General features: G+C 58.7%; 1 protein-coding gene across 1 annotated transcript in view; it reads right to left on the reverse strand.

The window, feature by feature from the left end:
* NCLIV_021380 (conserved hypothetical protein) overlaps positions 1–10406 on the reverse strand; it is a gene marked incomplete at both ends in the record, with an annotated part of 33410 nt that extends 23004 nt beyond the window's left edge. Inside the window, 5 exons of the mRNA XM_003882332.1 lie at positions 922–1099; positions 1818–2810; positions 3367–4124; positions 4694–9705; positions 10237–10406. Of these exons, the coding sequence (XP_003882381.1) occupies positions 922–1099; positions 1818–2810; positions 3367–4124; positions 4694–9705; positions 10237–10406 (7111 nt within the window). The remainder of the gene's footprint in view (positions 1–921; positions 1100–1817; positions 2811–3366; positions 4125–4693; positions 9706–10236) is intronic.
* Between the last annotated feature and the right edge of the window lie 3311 nt (positions 10407–13717).

The following is a 13717-nucleotide window of genomic DNA, read 5'->3' on the forward strand; positions in this document are numbered from 1 at the left end:
GTGAAACAAGTCAGAGCCACAACCGCACAGTCATGCACGAAAGTTTGGATGGCATGACTTTTAACGCCGCAAACGATGCGAGAAAATACCATGTCGCGTTGTCTAGGTGAACGAATCACGTGTCATAAATACAACCAGTGAAGGCTCTTTTGTTTTCCTAGCACGGAGGTACATACAACCACACCTTGGCGAACAGCACAATATACACATGCATACATGCTATCCGCTAGAGTACAGGCGGATACAGTCGAATGCACCCCCATATGTATCTATCTATCTATCTATCTATCTATCTATCTATCTATATATATATATATATATATATATATATGCATAGATAGATAGGATAGACAGATAGATCGATATATAGATAGATATATGCCGTGAACATAGTCTGCTCCAGGTGTCCAAACCGGGTTGCGCTGAACCTCAGCCGAGGTCTCCCAACGTTGCCTCTGCGTATACTCACCTGATGCAACTCGCATGCCAGAGCGTTGACGGACACGAGGGACACCGAAAGTGAATGGGATCGTACGCCTGCATCTACGAACGTGTTAGCTGTTGCCTTCACAGGCGTTTGTCTGTGTTGCCCTCCAACATGTGAATCTCGCTTTGACAATCTCTCGGCGGCTAGCGTCACCCCTGAGCCGTGGCGGTCTTGCTTGATGTGCTTGTCGGTTTGTCCTCGCGGCGCCGGGCCCTCAGTCGCCGACATCGACTTGGTTTCCGGATGCCGCCCTTCCGTCGAGATCACCACCGAGGCATGCTCAACGAGAAGTGTGAATCGTTCTTCGTCGCTGGTTCTCTGGCTCCGCATCCTGGCCTCTCGTCCCCACGGCGTTCTGCCAGATTCAGTGGAATCACACGATTTCTGTTTGCGGTCTAAGAACCGAAACTCTCTTCTCTGCATGACGGTCTCACGATTCGTCACCCTCGCACAGGTGGCGAGACGGTCTTCATGAGGTACTCCACGGTCACACCCGGCGCGCTCTTCTCTCTCGGCAAAGCCTTCGACGGGGGCCTGAACTGCCACGGGCTCCACCGCAAAGACCCCGGCGGTTCGGGAAATGGACGAAGGTGCACGGCGCGCGAGGGGGTACTGCGAAGGCGCGGGAGGCCATGCGGCAACGCTAGTCAGGTCTGCGGCCCGAAGGTCAGCCAGGAGTGTCGTGGACGGGAATAGCACGCAGCCGCGCAGGGACCGAAGACACGCTCCCCGGTGCGAGGCTAGGGAACGCAGAAGAGTCTCGACGTCTGGTGGAAGGGAGTGCTTGGAAACCCTGCGTGAGCAACGGAGGTCGCGGCAGCAGAAATAACGGATCAGAACGCCCAGCCGGTGTAGTATGTGTGGTAGGCTGCATGCCGCCCCCAGGGCGTTCGAACTGAATCGACTCCGGAGCGAGGCGCCCGTGCGCTCGAGGGTACAAAACGGAAAGGAGAGCAAAAACGTGCAATACAGCCCAACGACTCGGATGCAGAGACAATGCTGCACCCTCTCTCTGCGAGGAGCTGGGGTACCGTAGGAGACCATGGCCCAAGACACACATCGCCCTGGAATCGCCCTGAACTTCCGACGAACTGCTTCAACGTGCGCCATCACACGCACTACGCACTTGCAACCGCGCTGCCTGAGTAGATCGCCACACGAGTATCGAGATGATCGCAAATACGCTGGGCATTGGTCACCGGTCTGGTGCATGGAAGAACCAAGACATAGGCACAGACACTCTGACTGTCGCAACCTACCTTACACGTTTGAGAACGAGGGAAACCCAGGTGACTGTGTCGCGTTTGTCAACAATCACACGATTCCTCACTTTGGATATCCCCCGGCACTCGTCCTCTCCCCCAGGGGTTGTCAGCTGCGCGGCGGCCGACGACCTGTCATCCGGGGACGAGGATGTGGCTGACGACGAAGGCAATTCAGATGATGAAAAGGAACAGGCACCAGGATACCCCACGTCGCTGCCGAACCGACAGGGATCCGCAGAAGGAAGTTGGATGCCAAAATCTATGTGAGGAAGCTCAAGAACGAAATCAAGAGCAGCTGACGGTGCGGGCAATGGCGCCGACACGGGGTCTGACACTGGCGTCTCCGGGGAGAGAGCTAAAGGGCGAACAGCTCTTCGCTCTATCGGTCGCCGGATTTCTTCCCTGGACTCGTCCCCTTGCCAAGCTGCATTCTTCGCTCCCTCGTCCGCTTGAGTCGCCGCCGTCAAGCCCTCCGCCGAGCCTCGACGACGCTTGGCGACCGCGATTTCTACGCTCGCACCAGGCTCTCTGCCAGCGTCAGCCGGGCACTGCGAGACGCCATGCGGGTCTGAGCCTTCTTCCCGCCCATCTTTCCCCCGCTCCGATCGTCTTCCTGCAGTTCCGTTTGGCTCGTCGATCTCATGCTGGGGTGCGTCCCGCCTGGCGCGCCGCTGGGCCGACGCAGGCGACACCTCACACGCCCCGAAAGAGCGGTCGCCCGGACAAGGCCCCACGCCGTTCTTCACCGTTCGCTGTCTGGGTCGGGGCGACGGCGACGACGCGCGTCTGCTCCCAGATACAAGAAAAGCGCAAAGGGACGGGAAAAGAGACACAGGACGCAGGCGGACGGAGAGGTCGCCTAGCACGAGAGAAACCCGGTAGCGGGGAGAGAACGAAGGCCCCAGCTGTCGGCGGGAGGCAGGGGTCGGAGCGGCAGAACCCGCGGCCAGGTGCAACGCCGACGACGGCGGAGTCGACGAGGAACTCAGCGAAGCGACGGCGGGTTCTGAAGAACTTCCCGGACTCCACTGATCCGTCAGCTTGTCCCAGCTTAAAGCCTGTGCAGCAAAGGCCGAGCAAGGAGCAGCAGCCGACGGCGACCGTGAGGGCTCCCCTACCTTGGGAACGAATAACGCATCCGCCACGAACGAGCGCACACCAAGGCCAACCCTCAGAGGCATCGAGGCTAAAACGAATGGGGCAGCCAAGGAACGAAGGAGAAACAACCGAGCGGCAGTCGACACGAGGCATTGACCCCCAACAAGGAAAGCAAGTAGCCGACTCAAAGTCGAAAGGCGTATCTTGATCCTTCGTTCCGCCGTGGTCTTCTTTTGCCTAACCGCGGACGCCAGTCATGAACACTTTGCATATCTGGCCGCTGCGGAGCCGTCAGACGTATCATAGACTGAACACACGCCCTCATGTGGCTTCGCTCCTCGTCCGCCTTTCAGTGATCGCTGTCAGCGCCTTTTGGCTTTCGGAACCTCTCCGCCGTCGCCTCCGATCCCTGGCCGCACGTGCGTGCTTTTTTCCCGTCTTCTGCGCGAGTGATGCGCGTTCCCCGATTCCCTCGATTACCTTTCTCAGTGTTGCTCCCGTTCCCCTACGGCTTACCGCCTCGCGACCGTACGCACGGTTTTGCTGCAGCCGAAGCCTCGCATAGTTCATGTTTTCTTCGGTGACAAGAAGAATCGCGCACTGAATCGCAGGCGCCCGCATCTGAGCACCTTCTTCTCCCGCTTCAGCACACGCGACCGGGCGTTCTTCCGCCCGCGGTAACACAGTAGAGGAACGCAAAGACGACTCAGCATGTGCTGGTGGTTCTGCCGGCGACTCGTGTTCTAGTGTTGCCTGGGCACTGTCTGTTACAGCGGACTCCGAGAATGACGAAACCACTGCGGAGGCCTGAGAGTCTGCTTGAGCCTCGTGGCTGCCGAAGCGAGCGAAGGAGGACAATGCGAAGGAAGAAAGCCGCGAGAAAAGACTGCTTTCGGAAGAGGCCGCAGGCGGCCGAGAGGCAAGCGTACCGCTCTCACTTGTCACCGCGTCCACGCCTGCGTCTCCGTTCAAAGGAGAGACAGTAGCAGATGCACACGCAGTCGAAGACGAGTGCAGCAGACGGACGCCTGCGGGCGGCGAACCTGCGCTAGATGCCCCTGCATGCGACACGTGTGCCGCGCCGACACTCTGCATGTCCATCGCGCTCCGTTGCGCCCCTGCGTCTGGTCCCCGGCCATCTGGACGCGACGTCGAAATATCAGCAGGAAGCCGGGTAGGGACTGAAGGCCTGACCGAGTCTCCCGCAAGGGCCCGCGGCGACGGCGCGGAAGCCGCGCCGGACGATGGCATGTTGCGGGCGAGCCCAAATGCTCCTGAGAAGAGGCATCACACAACGCGTAGCCCAGAAACGCATGCACTGACACAGCGACGATAGCCCAAAAACCTGGAACACGTGAGAGAACGCTGGGCGAGTGGGGGCCGCAGACGGGAATCCACCCCACGCACCAGTTATCCAGACCATAAGGTGTTCTCCCGACGAACGCTACATGTTCGTTTCCCCGCGTAGACACCTAACACAGGCTGCTCATTTGCGTTCTGTATATGCTTCCGGCATTTCGCCTATTCCGGAGACAGACCACTATGCTCCTGCGCCCAAACGCAAGGGCGCCTGATATAGCAGACACTGCGTCACATGTTGCAAATCGGAGCACGGAACACTGCGTATGAAAGCAGCCATGACAGGCATTCGGCACCAGATAAGCGAACGTGCATTGTCCAGAGACGTGAGAGAGGATCCTCTTGCTGCACGGTTGGACGTACATTTACGAAACACGAAGAGACATTCTAGGGGGAAAAGAACTGCGACACAGCCTGGGGACATGTCAGCACGTGATATCGTACAACCCTTCGTCGGCGACACCGCGCTGTCGGACGGACTCACCACTGTTTTGGAAGGCGCCATTCTCCGGCGCCCGTCCAAGCAGAATGAAATAATGCTCGGCATCAACTTCATCCACCTGCTGACAAGCAGCGGGGAGTTCCGCCTCGAGATCCCCAGCTTCCCATTGTCTCCCTCTCTGTTCTGGCCCTTCCTCGCTCCGACCATCGCACACTTCCGTCTGCGTGGGAAGTGCTCTCCTCCTCTCGTTCCGCCCTCGACGACCCCGCGGCCGCGTTTTAGCTTTTCGGCTGCGCGCAGCAGATGGGCACGGCGGCCTGGCGTCGTACAGGCCTTGCGCAAGACCTGGCGAGAAGGCACCATACGTCGGAAGACGCACCCGGGCTCCAGCACTTCTGTTGCATCGTTCCTTTGCCCAGACGGCCTGTGCTTCGAAGCCGACTTCTGGGACCCCTTCCGAGGGCAGAGGGAGGGCCAGCGTTGCGGCTAGGTCATCAATGCCGAGCTGGAGGATTTGATTGACTCTCGGCTTCGCCACCTGCCTAGGGTCACGAGCGACATCCTCTGCCATCGCAGACTCGTCAGCTGTAGCTTGTGTCGCATCTGGAACAGACGTGTCCACCGTCGCGGAAACAGAACGAGACACAAACACAGGCGAACCTGGAGGGGACGGCGGGCGAACGGGCTGCGACGATAGGGACAGAGAACCCGAAGACGGTGGAACGGACACTGGCAACGGGGAAGCCACGGCACAAGGCGATGACGGCGCGGAGGAGGCGGTGATTGGCGGCGTCGGTGAGACTGTCGCAGGACGCGACTCGGGAAACGCTGGCGTGAAGGCCCGAGACGACGCGCGACGCAGTGGCGTCGACCCTGTGCCTCGATCCAAGGTCACTAGGTCGAGAGCTACGGTGAAAGCGGAGAGATTAAGGCGAACGAATATTGGACCGCATGCGCGCTGAAGCCGAGTCAGGAAAGGAAGGGAAGTTCGTCTTGTTTCTTCCTGGAATAAAGTCGATGCGTCCACGTCCTCCTGGCTCAAGCTGTCCATACGGCGCCTGTCGACCTCACTGGAAGGCGGCAACCTCCCTTTGCCTCTCGCGGCGGCGTCATGAAAAGCCCGTTCACGCTCCTGGCCTGGGTCCTCGTGGAGCCTGTCGTCGTCTTGGAACTCGTCGGCCGAGCCGACGGACCCCGTTTCCGCAGAGAAAAAGGCAGAATCGTCTGACGAGAGCGAACCACCTCCGGGATCTTCCTCCGTCGAAAGGCTTGACTCATACTCCTCACTTTCTATTTCCTCGTCATGCTGGCACGGCCCTTCCACCTCTCCCTCGGTTTCGAGTTCTTCTCCGTTGGCCGCTCTTGTTCGCAGAGAGCTTGAATCTCCGTCTGGGTCCCCGGCGCCTACACGTAGCGCCGGTACTTCCTTCCTGGCGTCCACTGACTTCGGGTCTGATCCGCCAGCGGCTTTCTCAGCAAAAAGCGACACCGGCGAAGGGTTCCTCGTCGTCGACGGTGGCTCGCCAGAACACTTCGACTCCGCAGTCCCTGCGTCTGTTCCAGAACACTGTGGCGGCACACGAGGCGCTTGTTCCCCTTGTTCCTCTTCACCGTCGCCCGCGTCCCCCTCCTCCTCGCTGCTGCTGCCTAGAAGAAGCTCGGCTACCCATCTGGCCCAAGTCCGCCCGCCAGCGGCTCTTTCGTCTTTGCTTGGTTCTTTCTGCCTCGCGCCTTCTCCAGCCCATAGCTGTGTTTCGGTCGCTGCTTCGTTCGCGCGTGCGGATACCCTCTCGTCCTCGGCCGCCCTTCGGTTCACCTGGTTTTCTGCTCCGCCGCCTTCACCGACAAGATACGAGGATGTAACGGTGCCTGCGTGCCGTCGCGTGTTCCCGCTGTCTGGCTCCCCGTCGCCAACTGGATCTGCGGACGCGCTGACGCCGTCCGCCGGAGATGCCGTTGAAGCCAACGAGCACGCGGACAGCGGAAGCCGCTCCTCGGCGTCTTCGGTGGAACTCCTCTGGTCAATATTCACGCGCGCGTCTGCCCGTCTCGTCCCCTTGCTGCCTGTCGCCATCCCCTGCTCACGCGCTGTCAAGTCGGCAATTGAAGCGGACCACTTTCTGCCCTCATAGGTTCCCTCCGGAATGCACGGAGACTCCCCGTCTGTGCGCGTTCCTTGATTTCCGCCGCTGTGCGCCCGCTCCCTCAATGCCACGTCCGAGGGCGTTCGCGCTTGATCCGGCAGCTCGTTCTCGTCGCCATCTCCTGTGTCTGCTTCTTGTTCGTCTGCATAGGGCACGCCGCCCTTCGCACCGAAACGGTCAGCGCGCCTGTCATGCGCTCTGTGAAACAAAAGTTTCGGCGGCCACTCGTGGGCGTCCGCGTCGCTTGTCCCTCCCCCGTACGGCACCTGTTTGGCCAGATCATCGTCACGTGCGCTGGTGGCCGCTCCCAAGCTGCCTTCGCGGCAGAGTGCCCGTTGGCTGTGTCCACTCCGCTCGATGGTGCTTATCCTGTCATCCTCTCCGCCCTTGAGCCTGTCGCTGCGTTCCTCCTCTTCCGTCTGTTCGCCTTCTTCCCGCGACAGCATTTGGCGGAGCGCGAAGAGTTGTGAAGAACTGAGGCGTAAGTGGAACGGCGCGAGGTCGATTTGCAGTGTGAGCGGATGCGGCCTGCGCGCCTCAAGAACGCGATGGCGCTGGTGCTTCTCGAGTTCCTTTTTCTTCCGCTTTTGTTGCAGAAGAAGTAACACTTGTTGGTCGAGATGATGCTGGACCATCTCACGCCGCAACTTGTCGAGTTCCGCAGGTGCGAGTGTGTCTTCCAAATGCTTCTGCAGGCTCGCCGGAAGGCTCGGCAAGTCGCCCGTCGCCTCTGCGATCTGTGCCCGCGACTGCCGATACAGTTCACGCTCGTCGTCGCTATCTTCCAGGGCTGAAGTGTCTCCGCTGTAGTGCCCGGTTCCGAGCGAGGCAGCTTTCCCCACGTCCATTCCAACCGTGTGCTCTCTTTCACCGTCGGGCCATGCGTCACAGCTGTCTTTCCAGGTGAGTAACCCGCTGCCGGAGCTCCGTGGGTCACCACAGAAAGAATGTCGTACACGCTGGTAAGTTGCCTCACGAGTTAGGCTGCCGCATTGACGCGCCGTACCCGCCCCCTCGTCTGTCCAGGGCTCATCGCGCCGCTCGCCCCTGGCGTCTAAGAGAGACAGGGGAAGCGAAAAATGAATCTCACAGCCCCACCTATGGACCACCGGCTGTTCGGCGCGACCCCTCGTGACATGCCGCCGCTGTCGACAGTGCCTGCCTGGCTCCACGCATGCGCGCGGTGTCGCCCCGCAGCGGTCGATGGACTGCTCCCAAGCCGTACCCTTGGCCGAGTGCCACGGGGCATCTGCTCCTGGTGGCTGCTCACTTCCACCACCGTCTGCGGCCTTGTCCCCCCGTTGAGACAGCGACGGCTCGTGCGCCGTCCTCCTGTTGTGCATGCTCACAGGGTCAGACAGCCGCGCGGACGGGGCATCAGGAGACGCGAGAAGGGACGCGGACGAGGCCGACGCGGGAGAATGCGAGCGCTGACCTCCACCGGCCCCGTCTTCTCCAGTTGCAGCGGTGGAACCGCGGCGCGGCAGCGACGGCGAGGGCGCAGCGGTCGGCGCCGCAGCGGCGTCTGCTTGCGCCGAGGGACATCCTGCCTGAATCTGGGGGAGCGCGCAAGCAGACGCCGAGGGCACCGCGTTTTGTCCCAGACCCGCAGGGGTACTCAGAGAATGCGACGAGACGGACGAGTCGTTTGAGCACTCTCCAGGGTGCATCGCGTCTCCGGCAAGCACCCCTCGCGTTTCTGTGTGGGTTGAGCATTGGAAGTCTGGCAACGGAACGAGAGATGACGACGGCGCTGCACAGGCTGCAAGGCGTTCAACACTGAGACCTGTGGACACGCCTCCTGCCGTAGGTGCGAAATGACACTCAGGCGACACAGACGCGCACAGAGAAGATGCTCTCGGACGATTCGTGGGCAGACCAGGCCCAGCGGATGCAGTGCACCACCGGCATCCCGACGACGACTCCGTGGAGGCCGCGTGTGCCTCCTGACTTTCAACGCAGATCGTAAGATCCTTGACGCGCAAGAGCCGATGCAAAACGAGATTTTCTTGGGTGCCTGCGCCTGCGTCGTGTGAGCGTCCCTCACCACTGGCACTTCTGGACACGCCTGCGAGCCGCGTCTCCTCGGCGGAGACATCACGCGGCTTAAGAGAAGCCGCAGGCTGCTGAAACTTTAAAAGAGCCAGAAGGGGATGAGGCGTCCCCGCCTGGTTCGCAGGCGGGATCGGCGTGGGACGCTCGCTTCCGGACACTGCGGAGATCCCGCCTGCATTCTTGACCGACGAAGCGAGGGGCGGCGACGGAAGGGGTAGCGGATTCGCAGCCTTGTCGCTCGGCTGAAGGAGAAGCAGCCCCACAGACAGCGACGCACTGTGGGGGCCGTCGTCGTAGCGAATAACGGCGTTGCTAATACGAATGGCGGTGTTCGACAAAATCGAGGCCAAAATCGACTTTACCCACGAGTCGCTCCCTCCTGAAGATTTCTTCGGATCCGACGCAGACGACGAAGCGGTGCAAGAAGGGACCGACGGCGGGGAAGAGCCTGACGAGGACGTAAAGGGAAGAGAGGGACGGCCACGCTGGCTAGGGCGAGGAGACGTCGCTGCGGGCGAGGGCCGGTCGCTGTCGGATTCCCGTCGCCGCCGTCGCCCTCGTGGACTCGCGCTCGGCGAAGCAACGGTCGACTGTATTTCCCCACTTGCTGCCCGTGGCTCGGACAGGGAAACTTCATCGTGCTCTTGATACGAAATCGGGGTTGCTCCTTGGGAGCTGGCGGCGGTTAACGCAGGGCCGTGGGCGGGTCGGCGGCGTGGAGAAACCGCTTCGGATGCGTTGCGTCGACGGCGCAGGACGACTTGTATAAGGTCAAGATGAATTATGACATTCTCCGTTCGAAGGCTCTGCCACGGAATGCAGAGGCGGCATTCCTTGATGCCGCCGTACACCAGTCTGCGAAGCGAGGACAGAGAGGAAACCAGGAAAACGTTTGACAGTAGACACGTATGAGCAGAAGTGATTCGACGGAATCTGCCAGCACGTGTATCTACAGAACCTGCCGTCAGCGGTCGTGTTGAGATTTGAAAGGGAGCCCGCCCAGATGTGCACACCGAGCATCGACAACGCAGCGTAAGCACTGCAACGCGACCGACGATGGAAAAACATGCGTTCTTCTCCGCGGCAACAGTGCTGGGGGTACACACAACAGAAACCAGACGCCACCCTCCACCCTAGTCGTTTTTGGTGTCCGCACAGTTGTCTGATAAGGTGATGCATTCCAACCGCACGAGTACAGAAACTGAAGTGCCGACGTTTTGCCGGTATCAGTTTTTGAGCTCCGCCGTTTGCAGCAGGCAGCCGCCGCCCTTCTGGAAGCCCATACTGGGGAGGCAGGGAGACAAAATCCAAGGCAGCCCCGGACAAAGGGTACCACCGGTAACCTTTCGCCGAGGTTGAGTCTCCGGTTTCAGTTTTTTCACGTACTCGAGTTGGTGGGCTTCAGGTCCTCCGAGTTTTTCCAGGATGTCGGGCTTCAGCTGGAGATCTCGCAGCACGACGTCGCCGCCCCAAAGCGACACCTCTCCCGTGCTGACGTCTTCTACGTAGCTGCTGAGATACTTGTGGAGAACGCGACTCAACAGGCTCCCCAACATCTTCTGCACAGAGAAGGCACTGCGCGCTGTCCCTGCTCCGAGGGATCATGCGTCGAGGCGGCCGCCACCGGATTCTTCGCGCCAGGCACTGGTGGTGTCTCGACTAAAACAGCAGCGTTAAAGGGTCCGTCGCTTCTTGACCGACAGAAAGGAGGTCATGAAGCGGACGAACAAACAAAAGCGGGAATCCCTGGTTGTTAACAAAGAAGGTTCCTGGTGGCCCAGGAGAAACAATGAGGAGACATTCCGCCACATCTACGATGAACACATGAAAACAAGTCGGGGCGGAATATCCCCTTTGATCTCGATCGCGCGAGGCCGGAAACAGTCCGAACAACGGCGAGCGTGACGTCGAGTGACGTCGAGGAAGGAAGGCAAAAAACTGGACACTCCTTGGTCGAGGGAAGAGGAAACTGGCAGCTGAGCTCATACTGAACTGGAGCCAAGTGACCTCTGTAGCTACACGACGAAACCCAAGGCAGACTGGCGAGGAGGAAATAAGGAAAACTGGTAAAGCAACGCGAAACAGAGAGACGAGCAAAAGCTCGCCAGCGTGAGCATGTGGGTATTGGAAACACAGAACAAGATGTTCCGTGCAGTGGAAGGATTGTTAATAAAAGTGCAACTTTTTGTTGTTTGCACGCACACGAGGGTTGTCTTCATGCTGACTTCCCGAACCGTCGACCTAGCACAAGACGGTAATCCTCACTGGCAGGGGTGAGCCGGATCAGGAAAGATCCTGAAAGAGCAGAACGGAACACCTTCCAACGAAGAGGAGAAGACGAAGAAGGAGGTGTTACGGGGTATTTGCCTCCAGAGGCCTCTTTTCACTTTCACTGGAACCGCTCAGGAAAGCCCGTTGCCATGACCCTCCAACGCTGCATGCGCCTCGCAGTTTGTGTCACCGAGAGACAGGAGCCGATGCATCTACAGGGTTGTACCCGGCATCAACTGGGCCAGGATCCTCAACACACGACGGCAGAAAACTTCGTCTTTCCCCTATTCCTTTCGCTTCCAGTGAGTTTCCCGCCGTCGGAACTAGATCCTCTTTCTAATGGCCAGGGCTTTTCTGCGAGTTGTGTCTCGCAAAGGGGGGTGAGACACAAGCGGTCGCGCGGGAGACAAGCCTGTGAGGCATTCGGCGCCGTGGGTTAACACATAAGAACGATGCAAAATCTTGCTGCAGCAGCCTGGCTGCTTGGGCGGATGCACGTAGCACTTTGGAGACGATTTACCTAGGTTCTCGCCCCGTACGGAGCCGTCCTGAACTCACGTCTCGTGAAAACCTGTCCAGCGGGCCTTGGCGGTCTCCGCCTATCATTCAGTGATTCAACCAGGATAGCGTTTCCGCACTAATGTGATTTCCCCGGTATCTGCCCAGCAGCAATTCGCGCTGTGGACATGAGTTGTTCCAGAAAAGCTTGCAATATTTCGATTCGGCGTTTCTCTGAAAGTAGCAAGGGATGGGCCAGCAGCAGGATAGAGCTCCACGGACAGTGGAAACGTGGTCTTCACGGGAACCGTAAGCATGTTTCAGAACATTGGGTAAGTGCCAGTATTGCAGAAAGCATGCTCTGTTATCAACAGAGCGGAGGAGGTTTCCTTGAGACCTGAAGTAGGCGTCCGCTGTATCCCGTCATGTCAGCAGAGTGAGGCATTCGTGCCTACTTGATGGCGCATCTAAAACATGCCGCGTGAACTGGCACCGCGTGATCAGCCTCGCTCTCTATTGTTGGACGAACAGGGTTGTTTCACAGGTGCTAATTTGTTGATTTGCATTTGCTCGAAAGTGACACCTACAGAAAGGTTGCCCTCAACATCTTCTGTCGTCACGGGTATTCTATCTCTCACCACTGCAGAGCAACAATCGTACCGTTCACTCTTTCAGACACAGACTTGCCATATAGGTTGCCCCACGTAACGAGCAGCCTCCGACAAGACAGCGGAAGCTTTCCACGCTGATAGATCCACTGCTCCATTCTCTCTGAATGGGGGCATAAATTGACAGAGGCTACGATCACTATGAACCTAAGGTACAGACAGTACTTGCTACACCATAACACGCGTGGCTAAAGCGATATCCGAAAGGAGAGCCCTGGCTTTTCTCTCTACAACGCTTTGAGGATTGCCTAGCGCCTGACCATCGTAGCGCGTGCTGCGGCAGCCCCTCGACGGCCCATTTGCGACTGCTAACCTGATCGCGAACCCTCCATGCTTGCTGGTATCTCCGTACCCTGCCTCTACCTACTACTCCGCATCTACAGTGTTTGTTGCAGCATAAGGCTATAGCCCTGAGTACACCACAGCAGCGATCAAGCTTCGATCGCCAGCGTGAAGGTGAGCATTTCGGCACACGCTCTTGAACAAACGGCGGCGCTGTGCGTTACCCAGACACGAAACCACTCCTCGAGGACGCGCAAGTACACTAGAAATCCTTCCCCTTGGGATGCCAAGTCTAGCACCCTGTGCATCGAAAAAGCTAAGCAATTCGGCATCATCCAAATGAAGCGGTACCCTCATAGGGCGACCGCTGAAGTTCCCTAGCATCACCGTTGCTGAGCGTCTAGATTCCCAGGAGTACCCACCTCGCTCTCAAGCCTTGACGTGTTTCTTGGGCCCTCGCGGCGACATCAATGGAGACGTACTGCCGTTGTGAGCGCCGCGGATATCTTTCTCGACTATCTCTGGGAACAAGTGAGCGTAGTAAATGCGAAGGCCGCTAACATGCTTCTATCGACGAAGCCGGTGCGACGAACCGAAGGGATACGAGTCTAGGGAAAGCGAGAGGCATTCGTGAGGGATCCGAGCACCTGGACAAGGCACTCGTGAAAGAGGAAAATGACTCGAGCTTGAAGAATATCGGACCACTAATCCATCTGGAATGTATCAGCGCTCTGCCTTTCGCACCAATTGATCTACCAGGCAAATTCGCTAAGACGTGATATGTGCTCCGCAAAGCAGCAACATATCGAAGCGACCCATACGGCGAATTGCCATCGCCACATTCTCCGAAGATAGACAGTGAAACCAGTTAGACGTGAAGTTTCTAGCAAGCAGGATAGGATCGGCACCCGTCACTTCCTAACAGCAGCCGCACGTGCGACAACATCGCTTCCACCTCGGGCGTACTTTTTCCGCCAAACACCCCGAATCAACATCTGTTTCGTTTCACTGCAACTGCCTCACAGACATTCCCACGGGAGATCGGATCAGACCGCTGAACACGCCACAGACGCCTCCAGTGGGAGAGCCAGGAAGAGCGCCGTCCCGGACAGTTGAGAAGAGATAGAGTACGACGACAGCCCGTCACA

Source organism: Neospora caninum, chromosome VIIa (assembly GCF_000208865.1).
Source record: "Neospora caninum Liverpool complete genome, chromosome VIIa".
NCBI classification, from domain to species: domain Eukaryota; phylum Apicomplexa; class Conoidasida; order Eucoccidiorida; family Sarcocystidae; genus Neospora; species Neospora caninum.